Here is a 23230-nt window from a genome sequence, read left to right as displayed (position 1 = left end):
CTATGCTGGCTCATTTTGAGTTTCTAGTATAGAGCTCCCACATGCAGGTGTTCTCAGCAGTCGCACGGTGTAGTGGCTAGTATGAGATTGTTTATTTTTGGGGAGATTGAGATTGAGACGTGGCAGTGTCATGCCAACTCATGTCCGAGTGGGAGATGTTAGAAATTGGGCGCCCATGTGGCATGACCCTTAGAACCTTTTGAACCTCATCCAAATGGGTTTTGAATTTGAATTCAAACCTATTTTGGATGAGCCACTCAGGATATATATCTATCATATCATGATATGGATAGATGATATAGATATCAGATATTATCTCATTTAACCAATGGATAAATGAGATAAATATAATATATATCTGATATATGGTTATGGGTAACCAAGATAGAAAACAACGTAGGTTTTGTTTTCTACCCATAAACTGACTCTCTCCCAAGAAACAACGATCAAGTCAATTGCACTGTGGTTTGTGTGGGTGATATTCACCATTGTAATATCACCCCACTGCTGGGATTGATTGATTTATCAGACTCTGGAAGCACGTGATTTATCCACGAGGTTCTATCATCGAAAGGTATGATATGATTATTTTATCCGCTGCATAATTGTTTGCTTTTATTTACATTAACCACAGTAATTAGTTCGTAGAACATAGTTAACAACAACAGTAGTTAGTTTGGGAAGTCAGTTAGAGGTAGTTAAAATTGGAAGAAGAAACGCAAGCTTAAGAATTAAAGCAAGAAACATCAGATTAAACCATTTGGGTATTAATATATAACATTGAAAATTGAGAAAGTATGATCAAATATAGAATTAGTGGCTATTCCTAATTACACATGATGAGGATTACAAAATTATACATCGAAACATATGAAGATGTATGAGAATTGTAAATTGCATTTGCATTATGACCTGTGCTACTTATACAGTGACTGTAGCTGGTACAGATGAAGGGACCCGATTTTCAGCTGGGATTTCAACAAATTCAGAGAGAATCGCCCTGAATTCTTCACCGGTTATTGTTTCCTTCTCAAGAAGGATTTCCACAATTTTGTCAATAGCCTCACGGTTGTTCCTTATGTGGGTCAAGGCGATCTCATATGCTCTATCTGAAAGCCTCTTCACAGCAGTGTCAATGTCTTCGGCAAGCTTTTCAGACATTGAATTTCTTGCCATCATTCTCATAGTCACATCAGCACTCTGAGCTAAAGATTCCATTAGTGACCATGGACCAATTTCAGACATTCCAAATGTGGTCACCATCTGCAGATATAGATCAATTAAACCCCTAAAATTTTCTAGAATTTTTTCAAGTGGATTAATCAAGGAAAACAATTGCTTTCTCGCTATTAGTTGAAAAAACAGATCACTGATTAGACTGGAATAAACTCTTACTGGAAGGTGTAAGTTTTTTTATTTATTTATTTATTTTTATTTCTGTTGATATATATTTTGCCACCTCAAACTTACTTGAAAAAAAAAAATTAAACCCATTTTCTCCATAAACCCTGTAAAATATACGAAGTTTACGGATTTCATTTCAGTGTTTTGACGAGGATTGCTTTCAAATATGGCTGGGGTGAAATTGACGTTCATTTTGAAACTAAAAACCTCAGTTTAATGATTTTACCTGTTTGGCCAGACCAGTGATCTGTTGCAAATCACCGGCTGCACCTGTGGTCACATCAGGCTCACCAAAGATCACTTCCTGGGCAGCTCTTTCCACCAAGTCCACCAACAATTCTTGCAAATAGTTGTTGCTTTGAGATCAAGGTTGGGTCATCTGCAGGAATAAACCATGTAAGACCTCGGGCCTGACCTCGTGGAATAAGGGTGACTTTTTGAACGGGATCGTGCCCTGGAGTAAGGGTCCTGCATGGAAAAGAAACCAATCAATTAGCGAGAGTACTAGAATAACAAATTTCATTGCGAACCGAAAAAAATTACAAGAGAATGGCAGACAAGAAGTCCACCAAGGTAAACAAGAGAACTTTAAGTTATTCAGTGATGCCCATCCCCAGAGACTGTATCTCACTGGAGAAAACACAGAGATCCAACAGTGGCGGAGTAGATAAACAGAAAATGAAGACAACATAATGAAATCAACTATGAATAATGTCCACAAGAAACAATTTATGATATACATAAGTAGGTCATAAAACGTTATTATTGCTAGCATCAACGCACATTAAAACATTTTAAGCATTATAATTCTCCTAACCTCAGACTACAAAGACCAAACCTAGCAGAGTAGTAAAAACGTGTTGGCACGGCATTTGTAAGAAAGGGCCTGAAGGGATGGGACTGAGGGTTCAATAATTTATACACATTTCTCTGTACAAAGTAAAAGTGCCCTGTGACAATGCCATCTTTATACCATTCAAAAAAATTAAATCACAGGCACAAAAATGTTTTGCCACCATCGAAGTCAGAGAGAAGATCCCTTGCCAAAAGGGCTAGATGCAAGTCCAACAAACATGATGAGGATGAACCTTGCCAACTCACATTCATTTATATCATTAGCTGAATACTGAAGAATAAAGCACAATGATATCATAAAAACATTGTAAACAACCATGCTTTGGCTCGACCAAGAACCCTAAAATGAAGAACGTCCAGAATTACTGACAAAAGCAAAGGATATTTTGATACTTACCCACAAATTGCGTGGCCCACTTCATGGTATGCAACCAAGCTTTTGCTCTTCCCATCTGTCATAACCGTTCCTTCCATTCCAGCCACAATCCTATCTATTGAATCATCAATCTCTTTAGATGAGATTGCAAATTTCCCACGTCGTCCAGCCAATATAGCTGCCTCATTCAAGAGGTTTGCAAGATCAGCCCCACTGAAACCAGGGGTTCTCATGGCTATCACTTCAAGAGACACATCTGCATCAAACTTCTTATTGCTACCATGAACCTTCAATATCTCTGTTCTACCCCGTATATCTGGAACATCAACTGTAACCTGCACAAAGCTTCAAATTAAGCATTCCCGCAATATTAAAAGAGCAAATATGCAATAAGTGATGTAGTGTTACCTGTCTGCCAAATCTTCCTGGCCTTAATAAGGCAGAGCCAAGAATATCTGCACGATTAGTTGCTGCAATTACAATGATACCAGTGTTTCCTTCAAAACCATCCATTTCTGTCAAAAGCTGGTTAAGGGTTTGTTCCCTTTCATCATTCCCTTCTCCAATTCCAGTTCCTCTTTGCCTGCCGACAGCATCAATTTCATCAACAAAGACAATGCAGGGAGCATTCTCCTTGGCCTTCTTGAAACCGGTCATCACAACTTCCTCACCATAAGAAATTTCGTCCCTGAAATTAGAATAAACTACCCAAACAAGATAAAAACGCCAAGTGGTCAAAACCATACGAGATGTTGTTTTCAATTCACAATAACTATTTTCAATCAAAATTCGTCATTCTCATCATAGTTTCCAAGCATCTAGACTCAAGGCTAACAACAACGGTTCATAATATCATATAAGCATGAAATATTTCGATCAACAACAATGGCCACAGATATCAATCTCATACTCAAAACAACAATACTTATAATAACACATGATTAATATGCTTACTGTGTTTCTTTCAACACTAAGGAATATTACAAATTAAAACTACTTAAGCATTCACAAACAAATCTGAATACTTGGATCGGACCTCCGTTTCTCATTCCCAAGTTGCCTCCTCAACCCTGTGGTGTTTCCACAACACTTTTACCAACGGTATAGTTTTGCCCCGTAGCACTTGCTCTTGAGTGTCTAAAATTTGAACCTGTTGCTCTTCGTAAGAGGCATCCTCATCTACCTCCAAATCAACCCAATCAAGCACATGTGAAGGGTCAGGTTCATACTTTCTAAGCATAGACACATGAAACACATTGTGAACCCCCGAAAGTTATGGCGATAAGGCTGACCGATATGCCACTTCCCCAACTCGCTTCAAAATCTCAAAAGGCCCAATGAACCTTGGAGATAATTTATCACTCTTACCAAATCTCATTAAACCCCGCCTAGGTGAGATTTTAAGGAACACATGGTCACCAACCTCGAAGGATAAGGATAGTCTCCTTTTATCAGCATAACTCTTTTGTCGGCTTTGAGCCGTAGCTAACCTCTTTCGAATGAAGGCAACTTTCTCGGTTGTCTCTCTAACCATCTCCGGACCCAATAACGGTGCATCACCCACCTCAGCCTAACAAACTGGCGATTTACAAGGCCGACCATACAAGGCCTCAAATGGTGCCATCTCAGTGCTAGCTTGGTAACTATTGTTATAGGCAAACTCAATCAATGGTAGGTGCCTCTCCCAAGATCCCTTGAAATCAAGAACGCAAGCTCTAAGCATGTCCTCTAAAATCTGGATGGTACGCTCTGACTGCCCATCGGTTTGAAGATGATAAGCAGTGCTAAAGGTCAACTTAGTTCCTAACGCCTCTTGAAGGCTTTGCCACAACCGGGTCGTAAAATGAGGATCTCTATCCGATACTATGGCCACAGGGACCCCATGAAGTCGAACTATCTCTCTAATGTACAACTCTGCCAAATGCTCAATTGAATCACCGGTGCGCATTGGAATGAAATGCGCTGACTTAGTCAACCTATTGACAATCACCCAAATGGCATCATTACCCTGTTGTGTTCTAGGAGGTCTAACTACGAAATCCATGGTGACGTGTTCTCATTTCTACTCGACTATCAATAGGGGTTGTAACAAACCCGTTGAATTCTGGTGTTCGACCTTCACTTGTTGACAAGTAAGGCACTTCGATACAAATAAAGCAACATCTCGTTTCATACCCTTCCACCAAAACTGACGACTAAGATCATGATACATTTTGGTGCCTCCCAGATGTACCGCAAGGCGTGAGTGATGGAATTCTCGAAGCACCTCCTCTCTACAAGACTCTGGTACAAACAAACGATCTAAATAACGTACACTTAGATCCGGGTGAATGTTCAAACCCCTCTCTTCTTTCCTGTTGGAGATCCTCTCACGGATTAACTCCACCTCACAGTCACCCTGTTGTGCCTCTATGACTCGACTAATCAAAGTAGGTTGAACAACCAGTGTAGACAAGGTAGTACCCCCGCTAAACTCACCCAAGTGCAAGCTGAGAAAGCACGAGTCAAATAACCTATGTTTTCAAAATCTAGCGTTGTCCCTACTCATCCTACATTTGTAACTTTTCTCATATTAATGTAATTTGAGAAGGCTATGACTTGTAATGGCTATCCTGTTTTATACTCTAAAATAGGTTCATAAGACTTGCAATGGTCCAAGCAGGTTATAGCTGTAGAACTTAATCTTTGTTGTGTTTGTTCTGAGGAATAAGAGTATGTGACTAGATTATATATCCTAGTCAATATTGAATTTTCACGTTTAGATATAAAAGTGGACTTTTGGATTAACAGTCCTCCCAAACTGTATATCCTCCATTTGAGGGATTATTGAGTCCCTCAAGGACGGTGGGATATGAAAATAGGGGATTGATGAGGGTCTAGATTTAGCAGTTAAAATATCAAATATCCTCAAACTATAGTCATTACACCATGTAATCCATGTCTAGTGATTTCAAATAAACATGGGTTATGGCATGATTCTATTAATCGCTTCTTAATCCAAGGGCATTCCAGACATAGAATAGAACATATAATCCTAAATGATTGATAATCAAAGAGCATTTAATCATGGACTAATAGTCCCATGTAATCTAGTCCAACTTGTCCAAATAATCAAAATTCAGAACTGAATTACATAAGTTATTTTGTTACCTTAACTTTTGCTTTCATTGAGGATTAGAAAGAACTGAAGCTAGTGGTGTTGTGGAAGCATGGTTGTTGGCTGTCGAAGAAAATGCTGTTGCATATGTAAAGTTGTAGTTGATGTTTGTTTCCACCTCTCTCAATCCCTCCAAATCCTTAACCACAATAGACATGGAAGGCCTTCTTGATTGATCAATCTACAAACACCAAGCTCCAATCTCTATCATCCTGACCACCTCCTCAGCATGATATTGTTTGACTCCTTCATCCATGTTTTCCACCATGTCAAGTAGTTCATACTCAGCCCTCTCCCACAACACTTGAAGCAGATGTTTTCTAGATTCTGATTGTGTGCTGTCAAAGTTTCGGCGGCCACTAACTATCTTAAGAAAAACAATTCCAAAGCTATAAATATCAGCTTTGATGGTGACTCTTGCTTGTCACCACTCTGGAGCAATACATCCAAGAGTTTTTCTCATTGTGGTCAGAACATGGCTTTCGTCTCTGTTTATCAACTTGGATAACCCAAAATTAGAGATTTTGGCACTAAATCTTCATCCAAGAGAATGTTTTGTGGCTTTATATGGAGGTGAATTATTCTCTGTCGGCATTCTTAATCTAGGTAAGCCATTGGCTATGTGAAGTATAATTTTCTTCTGACCTTTGCCAATTGAGGCAAGGTCTCTGGTTATTCCAGAAAATCCAGTTATCCAAAGAGCCATTAGTCATATACTCGTATACTAGAAGCCTACAAGATTTTTTTGTACAAAACCCAATCAACCTCACAAGATTAACATGGTGTATATGTCCAAATGTCTCAACTTCAGCAAAGAATTCCTTTATCTCTTGGCCCAATTTATCCAAACGCTTCGTTGCAATCTGAGTGCCTTCTTCCAACATCTCTTTGAACACAGTTCCAAATGCTCCACCTCCCAATCTTTCCTTAAAATCTTCTGTTGTAACACATAGTTGTTCATATGAAAACCTCACTAGACTTCCTGGAACTTGCTTCATACAGTCCTCCTCGTTCTTTGAGCAGCTCGGGCACAACATCACAAAGCATGTAACAATTGTAACAACAAAATTAAAAAGGCACCGTAGATTGCTTTTCGTGCTCCTTTCGTATATGACTAGCCCTACAGTTCGGACTCCCGTGGTTCTGAATCTGATTCCACAAGTGCAATGTGAAATAGATAAACACAAATGAGTCCAAATCCGGCAATTCTTTTGGAAAGTCGATTTAGAATCAAAATGCCAAAAATGGACTGCTTTGCCAGATTATAGAGTCGCCACCTAAATATTTTTGAGAAATTTAGGAAATCCGAGCCTTGTGCCAAAGGCATTTATCCATTATCACCAAAGTGTCTCGACTCGGGAACTTATGTACGAGAGGGGAATGTCATGAATTGAGCACCCCACTCGCCTGATCAAAGATCAGGCTCTACTAATCATGATGTGAATCTTATGTACATTATATGCTCTTATTTCGATTATTAGGCTAATTTACTATGTGATGCACACAAGTATAGACTAATTTGCAAAAGTTGGAACATTTTGATTTTATGTTTGTTTGAAAAGTGTTTTGAATATGTACCACTTGAAAAAGTGATCTCATATGTACATTCATCAAGTATCCCAATTCAAGCAATTAGCCTTTATCCACAGGCATCCAAACAGGTATATCAATTAAACACTTAGCCTCATGGCAATCATGCTTGACATGTCAACAATCACATGCATGCGATATGCTAAAGCAATAAGTGCTCACCTAGTACTCCGAGGCAAGCCAAACAAAGCAAAATAATTAGAAAAGCATGCATGCCTCTAACTAATGCAATATGACTAATGCAACACATGCAATACAACTTTAAATAGACTCAGCTACTAACATGGCATCTGAATCAATTTGATAGCATGCGGTTCAAGCACGTTTTCAAGGAAGTAATAAATAACAATGTGAGTTAGAATGATGAGCCGAACTTTTATGTATACAAGACACATGGATGCAAAGCATGAAAAATGCTAAACGAAATATGATGTATTACACTATCCATCATAAGCAAGTAAATAAAAAGGAGAAAGAATGGGGGTTGGAAGACATACACAAATTATTACATATTTGCCCTCGCACAAGACGGTTTGAATAAATGTCCTAGCTAATTACTACGAATTAAGTAACTATTACAATACCCAAAATAAATGAATCAACTATTCTATCTAATTATTTACAAGTTAGAACCAATTAATTAATTACAACACAAAATTAATTAACTAAGCTATTACAAGTTCGAAGGAATTACACTTAATTAATTACAAGATACTAATTAACGAGCCACAAGGAGGAAGTGCTTATACATGAAATGCAAATTTGCTACTTGAAAATGCCCCTGTTTGGCTGCCAGAATGATGTTGTTTTGCAATAAAAAATTTGCACTGTTTTTCACCTCTGCCTCTGCTCTGTTCTACAAAAAAAAAGGAAACTACCTGGCTAAAAAAGGTGGCCGACCAACCAGAAGAAGTGGTCGGCCATATAGTAAGGTGGGCGACCAGCCACTAATGTTTGGCACTGTTCTACTGTAACAGATATGAAACAGAGCACAAACAGAGTATTTTTAAGGGATGTTTGTCCACCCTGTCTCTTCCTATCATCAAACAGATCAAATGAGGGGTAGGCTTGATTCACAAGCCATCAATCGACTCAAACTCATTGCATGATGGTCTATGAATCAAGGGATAAAAGCTTAATAAATGAAGCTAAAAGACCAACAAAGACCTCTCCATGTCATGATATTGATCAAGGGAAGTGGTCGACTTGATATTTTGAACCATTATCATCACAAGAGAGTATGAAATGACTCAAAACTCAATGGGTTCAATTAACATCCGATTGAACCCCAAACCATTTTATTATTTTGTTACCTCTTAGTCCAATTTTATTACCTCTTTTAATTATTTTCCATTCATTAGTCATTTTAGTTCAAAAATGAGCATTAAGTCCATTAATGGAGAGAAATGTCAAACAAAGGGTTATTTTAGGCATGAGAGAGATGTCATACCTTTGGTAATGAACCTCCGAAGAGATTAAACCATTAAGCACAAGGATCTCTATCTCAAGCTTAAACAACAATCGGTTGAAACGACTCTCAAGGAAAAAACAAATCAAGAAATGAGGGAGTTTGCAGAGGTGATTAGAGGTGAACACAAGTATGGAAAACTTGAAATAAGGCTATCAACTCAAATAGGTTGGTGTCTAATGCCTAAAATACCAAACCTATGAGGACTATTACACCACAACTATACTATACAAAGCATAAATGAAATGAACAACATAAAATTGTCCTAAAATAGCTAAAAATAGTTATGGAATTAAGGTAAAAACAGTTTAAAAAGCAAGCTAAAATAATGGAGCAATTAAGCTAGCAAACAAGCCAAAAGAGGGGTGGCTAACCCCTTCATTTTTGAGACTTTAAAATAGCATTTTTAGCCTCTGAAAATCAATAGGAAAAAGTTAAAAAAAAGTTGGGAAACATAAGGGTAAAAGCTTAGGAAATAAGGTTCAAAGAAGGGTGATTCACCCCTCTACCTTTAATAGCTTTTAACCACAAGCCTTAGCCCATAAACACAGTTGAAAAATAGCCCAAAGACAGCAAATGAAGATGGGAAGTAAGTAAGGGAAAGAAGCTAGGAGTATACCTCTTGAAGAGGAGTAATCCCTTAGAGTTATAAACCACCAATTTCTCACCCTCAAGAGCTAATATGCAAGCTCAATAACCTCAACAAAGAACTCTTAAAGTTTGATTTAGGAAGTCTAGGTGAGGTGTGTATAGGTTGCAAGGAAGAGAGAGATATTTTTTTCAAGAATTTTGCTCCACCAAAATTTTTCTAACCCCATTTTATGAGAGGGGGTCAAGTATATATAGAAAATTATGTTACTCCCTCGAAAATATTAGTATAGAAACAGCTGGTGCAGTGCATGCACCTATGAAGATAGCAGGCACAACTGGCAGAAAATATCCGTTTTGCCTGAACAAGTGGCCAGCCGGCCACTAAGGGGACGGTCGTACACTTGTTTGTGGTCAGCCGGCTACTAAGTGGCCTACAGGCTTCTGGGTGGTCAGGCTTGGAAAAATGTTGTTTTGGTCCCAAAAGTGGGGCAAGGTTTGTAGGTTTTTGAGGATCAAAACCGAGGATTTCTACTGAGGAAATCGAGCATTTGACAAGTGTGAAACATCATCATTGGATAATCAATCGATGGCGCCCAAGTCTTAAGGGTGGTCAAAAATTGGGTGTCTATTGGCACCAGCACACGACCTTGCTATTATTGCTTTTAAATTTCTTCGTGAAGTAGGTGGAGAAGTGTCAAGCACAGTGCCTTTTGCTTGTCCGTTTGCTGCCTTATAGGGAATTTGGACCTTAACAAATGTTGCAAATGCGAAACTGTGGTTTGGGATTAGCCCTTCTCTAATTGTCAATACCGTGGATGGGGTATAACAATACACATCTGAAACATTACTGTTGTACCTGAAAAAGACTACACCATAGGAACAATTTAGCAGACAAATCTCTTCGCATCTGTCTATGTCACTGATATTTGGAAATGCAACATCTTCGTTGACGAGGATGAAGTAGCTTACATTTCTAACTTCAACAAGATAGTGCTTCTGGTCAAAGGGAGGTGGGCAAGACAAAGAAGTAATCCTAGAGCGACCCATATAGAGTATTTGAATCTGAGTCTGTTGCTGATGTTTTCCATTTTGGTTCTGTGTCTGCCCAAAATATTGAACCCAATCAATGCCTATAGGGCAACTACACTGGCTTTTTCTGCATAAGCCATATTCACCACGGGTGAGGATGTTGGCATTCACCTAAATCACGGGTAATCATATCAACAATCTCCCTCAACCCATTGGCATTACTGTGATGGAATATCTTCAAATGCCCATCACTACCTAATTTTATAGAGAAAAGTTAGGGATCATGAAAATTTTTTCATGAAAATGATCATGAAAGAATTTGATCATTGGATTACCTTGATTAGTGTGTAGTGCTTTATTTTAAGTGTAATCCAAAGGTCACAAAGCTTTCATGATTATTTTCATGAAAGGTTTTTCATGATACCTAGCATGACTGAATTTTATATATGCAGTGTTAACAGTGGAGGGAAAATTGATGGGAATTATTTTAAACATTGATTGAGATGTACCAAAATTCACAAGAAAACTTCCTTGTTGAAGCTCTGCATAGTATGATCCTCTGCTAGTGGTTGAGGTTTGATCTGGCACCAGATGATAATACATTTGTGGTTGACGCTTACCTCCTACGTATGTAACAAAATCGGTAGCCAATTTCAATCGGTAGCCAATTTCAATGTGGCAAAGTACAAACCACGAGCCCATAAGTTTGAGGAACTTGAAATGAGTTTTTGATCCTCGTATAACTGCTGCCCAACAAGCAATGTGTTTGTAGGGTAATCAAAAGACTGCCAAACAATTGCTCTTTCGTTGTTGAATAGAACCAAATTTTCCCATTCTGTTGTGTTCATTCCCACCACAGACTTGCCTAATGTGTTGGTTGACCACACGTGGTCTCCATCCGAATTTTGCAGTTCTAATTCTCCATCTACTGTAAGCTGTAGCGTCGCGCCTTCTTTCATAGGATGGCCTTCATTTGTTGACCAAACTACACTGCGATTGCCTCCACCAACAATGGCAACTGAGAACAAGTAATAGGTGCAACTGCCGAAGCAGTAGAATCCACAAACAAACTCTACACCTCCCCTTCTTGAGAAGATTTCTCTCACGGTTATTGAGCTGTCTTCACTGACGAGACTCCTACCATTAGAATCATTGTTGTACCAAATTGAGGGAAAACTTGAATTGAGGTAGAACATGGGACCAAATGATGGGGGTAAGGAAGAAGATCCAGCCGCCTCAATAGAAGTTTGGGCAACATTTTGAGCTAAGCACACAGTGAAAACAAATGAGCAGAACAAAAATATGATTAATCCAGCCATGATCTCTGATGAATTACTTTCTCGCTCTGTGGTTGCTAGCTTTATAAAGAGTAAACTTGGGGGTGGGAGAGCAAAAGTCATCACAAGTCAAGTCTTATAAAGGAGGTGGAGCAATTTTCTACAGGTTCTGTGGCAGACATTGACTAATGAGCCCATGAGAATGTCAATGTGTATCATAACTTCCAGGTAAATAAGCATGCCTGTAGACAGAGAGGTACATATGTATACATGTGCGTAATGATGGATGGAATAAGTCTATGTACACTGAATTAAACCACAAAAAAAAGTAAATAAATAAATAAATGATACACAATGGGGGCTTACCTCTAGTGAAAATAATGAGGCTAAGGATACCTCTGATAGGCCCGATCATGCTAACGTGTACATTCTTGGTACTTTTATATGGTTTAATGCCATGTGTGTGGTGATATTTGTATTTTTGGAACAAATTCTTAGTTCCTCACCCACCATTTGTCCATTATGCAAACAAATAATACTAAAATAAAAATAAAATTAAATAACACTTGGTTTAATGAATAAGTAAATTTATAGAATTGAAACAATTCAAAAAATTCTGTTTTTAAAAAACAGAAGTTAAAATATGATTTACTTTCCAATTTCTCAACTAATATAGGTTTTCTTAATTTTGAATTTTGTTAATATAAAAAATCTAAACAATCAGTTTAAAAGATAAATTTGAAGGTAAGACAAGTAGTTTAGGATAGGAGACAGTGAGACCTTTTCTTCCCCACAAGACAAGTTTTGAATTCACCACTTAATGTAAATTGATAAAGCATCTGAGTGTAATTAAGATAGAATTTTCAAAACCAATTTGGTTCTTGATTTCCTATTTTCTATTGTTGTTAAGAATTTTGACTGCAATCCCAATATTTAATGAAAATTTGAATCTCAAAACTTCCATCAGATTTTAATGCTTAACTGTCCTCGAAATTTTTAGGCTTTGGCTCTAAAGAATGAGAATCAATTATATGGCCAATGATAATTCCAAGTCTATTACTCTACTCTTTATTGATGTATGTTTCCATACTCTGTATGTTTTTCTATTAATAAAGTTTTCTTTTGCTGATCAAAAAAAAAAAATAGTTCGTGTCATGTGGACCATATAACAAGAGAGAAAATACAATACAAACTAATAAATCTTACGGACTTTTCTTACTGGGGTGGCAATGTAGCATGCAATCATGAAACTTTGTAATTTGAATGGAATTTGTCACCCATACAAAACTGGTGAACTTGGTTCTTCACCTCAAACCAGCTAATACCTGGCTCCTTCTTCACCCTCCTATCTCTCATCACATTCCTCACTTCTGAAACACCCTGCCATCTTTTAGAAGAGGCTTGGACATTCAACAGCAGCACATAAGGAGCCAAATCCTGAGGATCAAGCCTAAGAACTGCTTCAGCAATTATTTTTGCAATATCTGCGTTTTTATGGATTTTACAGGCAGATAATAAAGTCTTCCAAATAATAGCATCTTCCGCATGAATCTGTTGGCCTTGTCCAAGTGAAAATTTATATTTTAAATATAATTATTTATTAAGGTACTGCATTTATCAAATTATTTGTGAAACATCGCTCCTTAAAAGGATAAATTACACTACGTTGCTTTGAAATTTGAAGAAAATATAATAAATTTTATAATTTTGACATAGTTTTATTAAGTTTACTTAAACTGTTAATTTATATAACATTTTACTTAATTTTTATCAATAATTTGTTAGTTATATACATAAAAAATGATATTATCATTTCTTTTACATAAAAATATATGTTGTATGTTGTTAATTTTTATATTTTTTAACTATTTGTATTAATTTGAATTCATTAAATTTTACTAAAAAGATAAAAATAAAAAATTATATAATTATTATATATTTTTTTAAAATTTCAGAATTGGTCAATATAACTTATCCTTAAAGGAAAATTCTAATATACACACACTTGAAAAGAATATATTGTATGTATCCCAAATTATGTTATTTTCTTATTTGATTATAACATTATTTTAGTTATGACCCAAGAATTCTTTAGTTATACTTCATGTTGTATTTAATTATAATAATTTTTTTTTCTAACTATTACATAGAAAGTATGAAATTATATTATTTTTTTTAATTATAAAATATATATAATATATATACCATTTAAAAAATGCGTACTTTTTCACCCTTAAAATATTGATTAGTAGTCAAAATGTTATGATGGGAGTCAAATGCCAGCTTGATGTCATACCTAACATGATAATCTTAAAATTACAAAGACAGTTTTTCTTCAAATCTTTAAAAATAAAAAAAATAAAAATAAAAATCTTAAAAATCTCAAGTTGAGCGTAAATCATAACTATAAATGGCAAGTTTAATTTACAAATCTTTTTTTCTTAGTATTTTTTTGTGCTATAATTTTTAATCCTTAACATTACTGATTATACACAAAATCGATAAAACTAGGTTAAATTACTATACACGTTTTTATTGCCAAATTCTAAAAATTCAACAAAAAAGTGAACTTAAGGTAGACAAATAGAGTCTAAAGTTTTTTGCTAGTAAAGCAACAAGATTAGAATACAAGTAATTATGGAAGAGGAAATATTGATATATTGACTGTAGTTTATACGTTTAGGTTATTTCATTAGTGTTTTTATTTTTAGTTAAAGCATTTTATTTTTTAAGTTCATTCAGACTAGATAATCTTTCAAATTAAAAAAATATATATATCAGTAAAGACAAAAATAGTTCAATTTTTTTAATTATAAAATTTTACTCATTTTTGTCTTTAGTAAAAAAAATTTAAACAAAATTGATTTTTTTTTTTTTTTTAATTATCAATATCATAGTCTAGACAAACTTAACAAGCAAAAATTATGACATAATTTAGAAAAAAAGAAAAGAAAAGGGTTTACTAAACACTAAAAGGGCATTCAAGTTTAGGTAAACTATCAATAGGTATTAATAATTTAACTTAATTCTCATCAAGTCCTATTGAAAATAAGTGTTAATAAAATCATCGTTAAAAATAAACTTTACGACAATTTTTTGCATACATCGCTAAAAATTGACAATAATAACGTTTTTTGTCACGGTTTTTATAAATTGTCACTAAAACTTATAATTAGTGATATTTTTCTATGACGAATTTTTTAAACTGTCGTTAAAAGTTAAAACTTAGTGATTTTTTTTTTTTTATAACGATTTTTTTAAACTGTTACTAAAACTTATATTAGTGACATTTTTTATAACAAAATTTTCAAATATCGCTAAAAATTAACAATTAATGACATTTTTTAATAGTGTTTGATGAAAAACATCATTAATTATCATAGAATCTATTAGATAATAAGTTTACCTATTAGGATCTATACGTAAGTCTCTCTTTAATTTATTTAGTAACTAAATAATATAAAATTAATATTAATATTTATAAAACTCCTTATCCAAGCACTTTGGCACTATGGATTACATGTTTTTCTAAGCATTAAAAACAAAAATGATTTAGACCTCTAAAAATAGACCTCTAATAGAGCATTAATTTGTCTTTTTCTTCTTCATTTTTTGTCTTCTACTTCACTATTTTTTTTTTTTAATAGGTGGACAGCTCATTAGAGCTGCACTGTAGCAGCTCTAATTAGAGCTCTACAGCATGACTGCATTAAAAATATCGGGTTGAGAGGGCCATCTAACCCATGTCCACCCCTAACTGCCTCGATCTATTAGTAAGGATTTTTTTTCATTAAACTTATTGGGTGTTCTTATATTTTACTCATGTATTTATTTATTTAATGTATTATCGATAGTGCTAGAACCTTTATTTATCAATTGAACCTTTGTTTAATCCAAGATTTTGTTTGGTTGCAAACAAAAAGAACCAATGAATTCACAAAGTAGTTAACCTGTAGAAGAAAGGAAGAGAAAAGCATATTTAACAGATGGGGATAAGCATTATAAATAAAGTAACAAAAATTAAGGGCAGAGTGGAAAGAACTCTAAATAATGAACTTGATGCTTTGATTCATTCATCAAAGTGGGAAAATAGATTGAAAATTCTTTAAAACAGTGCAAAATACAACAGACTTTCAAACTCAATTTGGAGTTTTCAGTACCCAGATGGGTTCAATAGTGCCATGGCCTATCTTTCTGTTGATGCATTTTGTTGTTCTCATCTGCTCTGTTTTGTGGTGGGAATGAGACTGACTGGCTAGCCTTGCTTGCATTTAAGTTTGAAATAACCAGTGATCCATTCGGTGCTCTCAACTCGGGAAATGAATTAATCCACTTCTGTCAATGGTTTGGTGCAACATGTGGCTGCTCCAACCAGAGGCTGATTGTGTTGAACTTGGATCATCGAAAATTAACAGGCTCCATTTCACCTCACAGTGGAAATCTAAGCTTTCTGAATAAACTATCCTTGAGTAACAATAGTCGTAGTCACAAAATTCCCCCATAACTCAGTCGTTTTCTAGACTGCAGAAGTTGTCGCTGCTCAATAATTCAATTACCGGTGAAATTCCCGCCAATATATCTGCTTGCTCTAATCTTGTTGTCCTTGAATTTTCTGGCAACCCAGAAAATTCAAGTGGAGCTGGGTTCTCTGTCTAAGTTAAAGAGATTGTACATTGGGAGAAACAATCTAACGGGTAGTGTGCCTTTTTCTTTTGGGAATCTATCAGCTCTTACTGAATTTGTCGCAGAAGAAAATAGTAACGGTGGTGACATACCTAATGATCTGGGTCAATTGACAAAATTGGAAGTTTTTCTGTTGAGGGTTAATAGGTTGGTTGGTACCATTCCTGGCTCAATCCTTAATCTCTCGTCCATTACAGAATTTAATGTTGTAATGAACCAAATTCAAGGGAGCCTTCCCTGGGACCTAGGAATTACTATTCCCAATTTTAGTGTCTTTGAAGTTGATATGAACTCGTTTACTAGATCCATTCCTATTTTAATGTCTAATGCCACCAAACTACATCACCTTGGCTTGGCCGGTAATAAATTTACTGGATAAGTTCCTCCTTCGGACTTCCATGGAAATGGTTTAGGAACTGGGGAAGTTGATGACTTGAGCTTTCTCCGTTCTTTGACCAATGCGACAAATTTGTACATTCTAGATCTGAGCAACAACAATTTTGGAGGATTGTTGCCTGAATCAATTGGCAATTTATCCACGCATCTTAGCAAACTAATATTGTGCAACAATGAAATAGTTGGGATCATCCCAACCGGGATAGGGAATTTGATCAATTTGCAGATTCTTGACTTGTCGAACAACAATTTCACAGGTAACATTCTTGCGGCTATTGGAAAGCTTCAAAAGCTATAGAAATTGGAACTCTCAGGTAATATGATTTACGAAGATATCCCATTGTCTTTTGGAAATTTAACTGTGTTGGCAAATCTTATGTTATGCAACAATAATCTTCGTGGCAGAATCCCTTCAAGTCTGGGGAAATGACAAATGTTACAGGAAGTAAGACGTATTCAAAACAATCTTAGTGGTTCCATACCTAGTGAAGTTCTCGGTCTGTCATCGTTATTGTATCTATACATATCTCGTAATGATTTGACAAGTTCCCTTCCAACGGAAATTGGAATTTTAAAAAATCTAGAAGAACTTGATGTTTCCGAGAACATGTTTCCAAGCACTCTTGGTAGTTGCCAAAAATTGAGATTACTACATATAGAGAGCAACAAATTTTGGGGAATCCTTCCTTCATATTTAAGTAATTTGAGAGGTATGGAGGAGTTAAATCTTTTTCACAATAATTTCTCTGGAAAAATCGCAGACTATTTGAAGGACTTTCCCATCTAAAAAAATTAAATCTACCATTCAATGATTTTGAGGGTGCAGTACCAGAAAGTGGCATATTTCAAAATGTAACATCTATTTCTGTCAAGGGAAACGACAAGCTTTGTGGGGGTATACCTAAATTACAGCTGTACAGTTGCGACTTCAAGGGGCTCCAAAGGGAAAATTTTACTTGAAGCTTGAAATTAATAATCCTCGTAATATGTTTCCTATATTTCTGTTGGACAATTTTCACTGTATTTAAAAGATTTAATTATATTGTGTACACAACAACAATTAGAATTTAAAGAAATAAAGAAAATGAGAGAATTTGTTTGATTACAAAAATCAAACTCGAAATAAAAATAAATAAATAAAAACAGATTTTATTTTGTTACAAAAACAAAATTTAAATATGATTTTAATAAATAAAAACAATACTGAAAATAAATTAAATAACTTACTTGATTTAATTTGTTCGAATTATTTTCTGATCAAGTCCAGTGTTTGACACTGTGTCCTTAAGACAGATTCGTCCTCTCCACGGTGCTTTCAGAATTTGGACGTCTATCTCCCATGATGAAATGATCTTACCACAAACAATAGCAGCACTGCAAATTGTTTGCCTTACGAACACACTAAGTGTTTACACTCTTTCTTTCAGAAATAAAATGCAGCAAGATGAAGAATATAATTAGCAGAGGTGAAATACGAAATTTCTGAATTAATAACATCAAATGAGGGTGGTCCTATTTATAGATGTAAAGGTAGCTCTTGGTTTTAAATTGAACAGGTATGATACCTGTTGGTTTTGAATTCAAACAGATTTGAATCAATTAACAATTCAAACAGATAGCAAAAACGGGAAGGGCCTTGTTTGGGTGTGCACTAATTCCAAACTAGTTTATTTCTGTTTGAAAACGGGAAGGGCCCTGTTTGGATTCTGGATTTTATTTTACCAAAAAATAAAATTAAATTCAAATATTTTTGGCCCAACCCAACCACACACTAGCGCCCAAGCCCAGCCTGCCCGGACGGACGGCGGAGGCGCGTGCGCGTGTGGTGATTTTTGGGTTCAATGGGTCTAGCCCATTTTGCCCATAACCTCTCCCTCTAAAACACTTGGGTACCCCTTGGGGCACACCCCAAGTATCTCACCCAAGCCTTATAAACCCTTTCAAAACTTCCCACAAAATCAATGTGGGATAAGCCAATTTACAACCTTAAGGAATTTCCACCAAAACTCCATTTCCATGGAGCACACTTTGGCTTCAATTTTCCATTCACTCGGTAATGGTTTTGAGCAACTAAATATACCACGTGAATCACAACGCGGCATAGAACGCGTTACCACTTTGACCCGAGTAAATCGACACTTGGGGCCCACCTAAAAAATAGACCAAACTTGAGAAAAAATTCTGGTTTTACCCAGAATTTTTCTACCATTTCCAACAATACATTATACAGCATATTGTCAAGGCCATTTAGGATGTAGTTTCTGCACAGGAAATCTGAATGTTTCCAAGCATCTACAGCGGCAACAACTTGCCGATCACTTTCACCCTCTTTAAGTGCTGGAGCCTCTTCATGGAGAAACCGGGCCAAATTAAGAGTTGTAAGATAGAACAGCATCTTCTGCTGCCACCTCTTAAACTCGATACCGTTAAATTTTTCCGGTTTTTCTCCATGATTGATTGGTACATGAACATGGTTCTGGATAGGGACCGATGTAGGTGTAACAATAGGAGTACCACTGCCAGATGCAGTTTCAGTTGTAGTAGCCATAATCTCTGATTACAAAAATCAGAAAAAAATAAAACACAAATTAATTTTCTAGTTACTAAAACCAGAAAATAAATTATAACAACAAAATAATTTTATTTTCCTTGTTACTAAAACTAGAAAAATAAAATATCTCAAGAATTTTCTGTAATACCAAATAATATTCTGAATTGTTAATGACACCAGTATCGTACTACTAGTTGTTGTCAAAGAAAAGAGACAGTATATTACTACTATCTGTCAAATAGCATAAATCACTATTTGTTTTTCCAACCAGAATATTAATTTGAAAACACAGAAAATTAAAAACAATGAAGATACCCAAACCCATTGGACCTAAAAATCACCACACACGCGCGCGTGCGTCGCCGCCGCCGTCCGTCCGGTCGGGCGGGCTGGGCTGGGCCTGGGCTTGGGCGCGGGTGCGTGGTGTGTGGTTAGGTTGGGCTTCTAATCTTTTTGGGCCAAAAACATTTGAATTTAATTTTATTTTTTTGTAAAATAAAATCCAGAATTCAAATTAAACTGTTTTGGATTTTCTGTACATCCAAACAGGGCCCTTCCCGTTTTCAAACAGAATTAAACTGGTTTGGATTTATTGCTCATCCAAACAGAGCCCTTCCCGTTTTTTATCTGTTTGATTTATTAACCCAACAGATTCAAATCTGTTTAAATTTGAAACTAACAGGTTTCATACCTGTTCAATTCAAAACCAAGAGTCACCTTTACATCTATAAATAGACTAGCCTCCCATTTGGATTTCACTCAAATTTTCGTACTCCATCATCTGCTTTAAATCTCTACATTTTGCTGCATTTTATTTCTGAAAGAAAGAGTGTAAACACTTAGTGTGTTCGTAAGGCAAACAATTTGTAGTGTTGCTATTGTTTGTGGTAAGATCATTTCATCCTGAGAGATAGACGTCCAAATTCTGAAAGCACCGTGGAGAGGACGAATCTGTCTTAAGGACACAGTGTTAAACACTGGACTTGATCAGAAAAGTTATTCAAATAAATTAACCAAGTAAGTTGTTTAATTTTATTCTGTTTTTTTATTTGTTTATTTAATCAGATTTTATTTTGTTTTTGTAACAAAATAAAATCTGTGGTTTTATTTATTTATTTTTATTTCGAGTTTGATTTTTGTAATCAAACAAATTCTCTCCTTTTCTTTATTTCTTTATATTCTTGTTGTTGTTTTGTACACAACAGAATTTAATCTCTTTTTAAATACAGTGAAGATTGTCCAACAATAGCCCATTTTGCCCATAATCTCTCCCTCTAAAACACTTGGGTACCCCTTGGGGCACACCCCAAGTATCTCACCCAAGCCTTATAAACCATTTCAAAACTTCCCACCAAATCAATGTGGGATAAGCCAATTTACAACCTTAAGGAATTTCCACCAAAACTCCATTTCCATGGAGCACACTTTGGCTTCAATTTTCCATTCACTCGGTAATGGTTTTGAGCAACCAAATATACCACGTGAATCACAACGCGGCATAGAACGCGTTACCACTTTGACCCGAGTAAATCGACACTCGGGGCCCACCTAAAAAATAGACCAAACTTGAGAAAAAATTCTGGTTTTACCCAGAATTTTTCTACCATTTCCAACAATCCCCCACATGAATGGAATTTGATGACAACGTCAATGCAACAATATGTAGACTTTAACGAAAGAGTATAAGTCGAAAATATCTTGCATCAGGATAGGTAGTTTTCGGCCTTGAACCTTCCCTAGTGATAACCTATCGGACTTACTGGCTAACCAATGGACGCGATGCCTTGAATTGTTCAGCCGTTTGTGTAAGCCAAGACAATAGATTTCACACAAAATATCTTCTAACACATTGTGGTTCTCACTGTTGTGTTCATTTTGGCCTTGAACGCGCCTGGTTTTCATAAGTGTTTCTAGAGAATTTAGCCTTTTCATTCTCATAGAACCGGCCCCAGTTCAACACTCATATAGGTGATTCTTATTGTGAGTATCTCCTTATACTCGTCTTGATTTTATACCTTAATCAAGATATAAGTAATCATTAAAAGCAAAGCTTATCCTTATACCCCTGCATACAACATATGTTGCAGATATCACTCTCATCATAGGAATGGGTAGGGAATTTTTAATCCCTTGGTGAATTCTGGTGAGCCATACATAACTTAGTTGTCCCTTTGAACTTAGTTCTTGGGATCTCCAGTCATATAAGTAGGGTTACCATTATGACGACTCTTATGTAATAGGCTTTAATCCCATCCCCTTCGATGAACTATATACTAGCTCTTTTGTCAAACCTTTTGTTAATGGATCCGCAATATTCTCTTTAGATTTTATATAATCTATTGAGATTATTCCGTTTGACAACAATTGCCTTACGGTATTATGTCGACGACGAATATGTCGTGACTTACCGTTATACATGTGATTCTGTGCCCTGCCTATTGCAGATTGACTATTACAATGAATGCAAATAGCTGGCACAAGTTTTGGCCACATTGGAATGTCTTCTAAGAAGTGACGAAGCCATTCTACTTCTTCACTTGCTTTGTCTAAAGCAATGAACTCAGATTCCATTGTGGATCGTGCGATGCAAGTTTGTTTCGTGGACTTCCAAGAAACAGCAGCGCCTCCTAGAGTAAAGACATATCCACTAGTGGATTTTGAATCTTTAGTATCCGATATCCAATTGGCATCACAATAACCTTCGAGTACTGCTGGATATCGAGTAAAGTTCAAACCATGATCGCGAGTAAATCTTAGACATCTAAGAACCCGAATGATCGCTTTTCAATGGTCTTCTCCAGGGTTACTAGTGTACCTACTCAATTTACCGATAGCATAAGCTATATCAGGACGAGTACAATTCATTAGGTACATTAGGCTTCCAATGATTTGGGAGTATTTTAACTGAGACACTGCATCACCTTTATTTTTCGATAAATAAAGACTGATGTCTACAGGTGTTCTAGCTAAATTCAAATCATCCTTGATAAATTTATCAAGAATTTTCTCAATATAATGAGATTGAGATAATGCATATCCGTCAGATGTTTTAGTAATTTTCATTCCTAATATAACATCTGCGACCCCCATATCTTTCATATCAAATCTTTTGTTAAGCATTTGCTTAGTTGATTTGATCATGTTTTGACTGCTTCCAATGATAAGCATGTCATCCACATAAAGACAAACTATGACATATCCTTGGTCAGTGTTTTTAACATAGACGCATTTGTTACATTCGTTTATCTTAAACCCATTAGTAAGCATTGCATGATCAAAATTTTCATGCCATTGCTTAGGTGCTTGTTTTAATCCATAAAGGGATTTTACAAGTCGACAAACTTTCTTTTCTTGTCCTGATACTACAAACCCTTCGGGTTGCTCCATATAGATCTCTTCATTTAGATCACCGTTTAAGAAAGCTTTCTTAACATCCATTTGATGTATTTCTAAATTAAACAACGCTGCTATAGAAATAAGCATGCGAATGGATGTTATTCTTGTCACAGGGGAATATGTGTCAAAATAGTCCAGACCTTCCTTTTGTCTGTAACCTTTAACAACAAGTCTTGCTTTATACTTGTCAATTGAACCATCTGCTTTCATTTTTCTCTTAAATATCCATTTATATCCAAGTGGTTTAGAACCTGGTGGAAGATCCCCCAATTCCCAAGTATGATTTTGCATAATGGATTCAATTTCATTATTAACAGCCTCTTTCCACAAAGGTGCTTCAGGACCTGTCATTGCTGCCTTAAAGCTTTGAGGTTCATTTTCTAACAAGTATGTCAGAAAATCTGGACCAAAGGATTTTGATGTTCTCGCTCTCTTACTTTGTCTTGGTTCATCATTA

At 35.8% G+C, this 23230-nt stretch overlaps 1 protein-coding gene and 1 pseudogene across 2 annotated transcripts; both read right to left on the bottom strand.

Moving 5' to 3' along the window:
* Positions 1-731: 731 nt before the first annotated feature.
* On the bottom strand, positions 732-3394 carry LOC145797149 (ATP-dependent zinc metalloprotease FTSH 2, chloroplastic-like; annotated as a pseudogene). Its single transcript, XR_014338320.1, has 4 exons — positions 3044-3394; positions 2657-2970; positions 1631-1872; positions 732-1263 (listed from the first exon to the last, which is right to left on the bottom strand). The product of XR_014338320.1 is annotated as an ATP-dependent zinc metalloprotease FTSH 2, chloroplastic-like (transcript).
* Positions 3395-5973: 2579 nt separating this feature from the next.
* LOC145798103 (G-type lectin S-receptor-like serine/threonine-protein kinase SD2-5) lies at positions 5974-6790 on the bottom strand. The gene is made up of 3 exons (XM_082885574.1): positions 6438-6790; positions 6237-6328; positions 5974-6155 (listed from the first exon to the last, which is right to left on the bottom strand). Exons 1-3 carry the CDS (start codon positions 6788-6790, stop codon positions 5974-5976), a joined length of 627 nt encoding a protein of 208 aa, XP_082741700.1.
* Between the last annotated feature and the right edge of the window lie 16440 nt (positions 6791-23230).

This window comes from Camellia sinensis, chromosome 8, assembly GCF_055761805.1.
Source record: "Camellia sinensis isolate YWXY chromosome 8, ASM5576180v1, whole genome shotgun sequence".
In the NCBI taxonomy this organism is placed as follows: Eukaryota; Viridiplantae; Streptophyta; class Magnoliopsida; order Ericales; family Theaceae; genus Camellia; species Camellia sinensis.
This window is presented reverse-complemented; position numbering and strand designations above follow the sequence as displayed.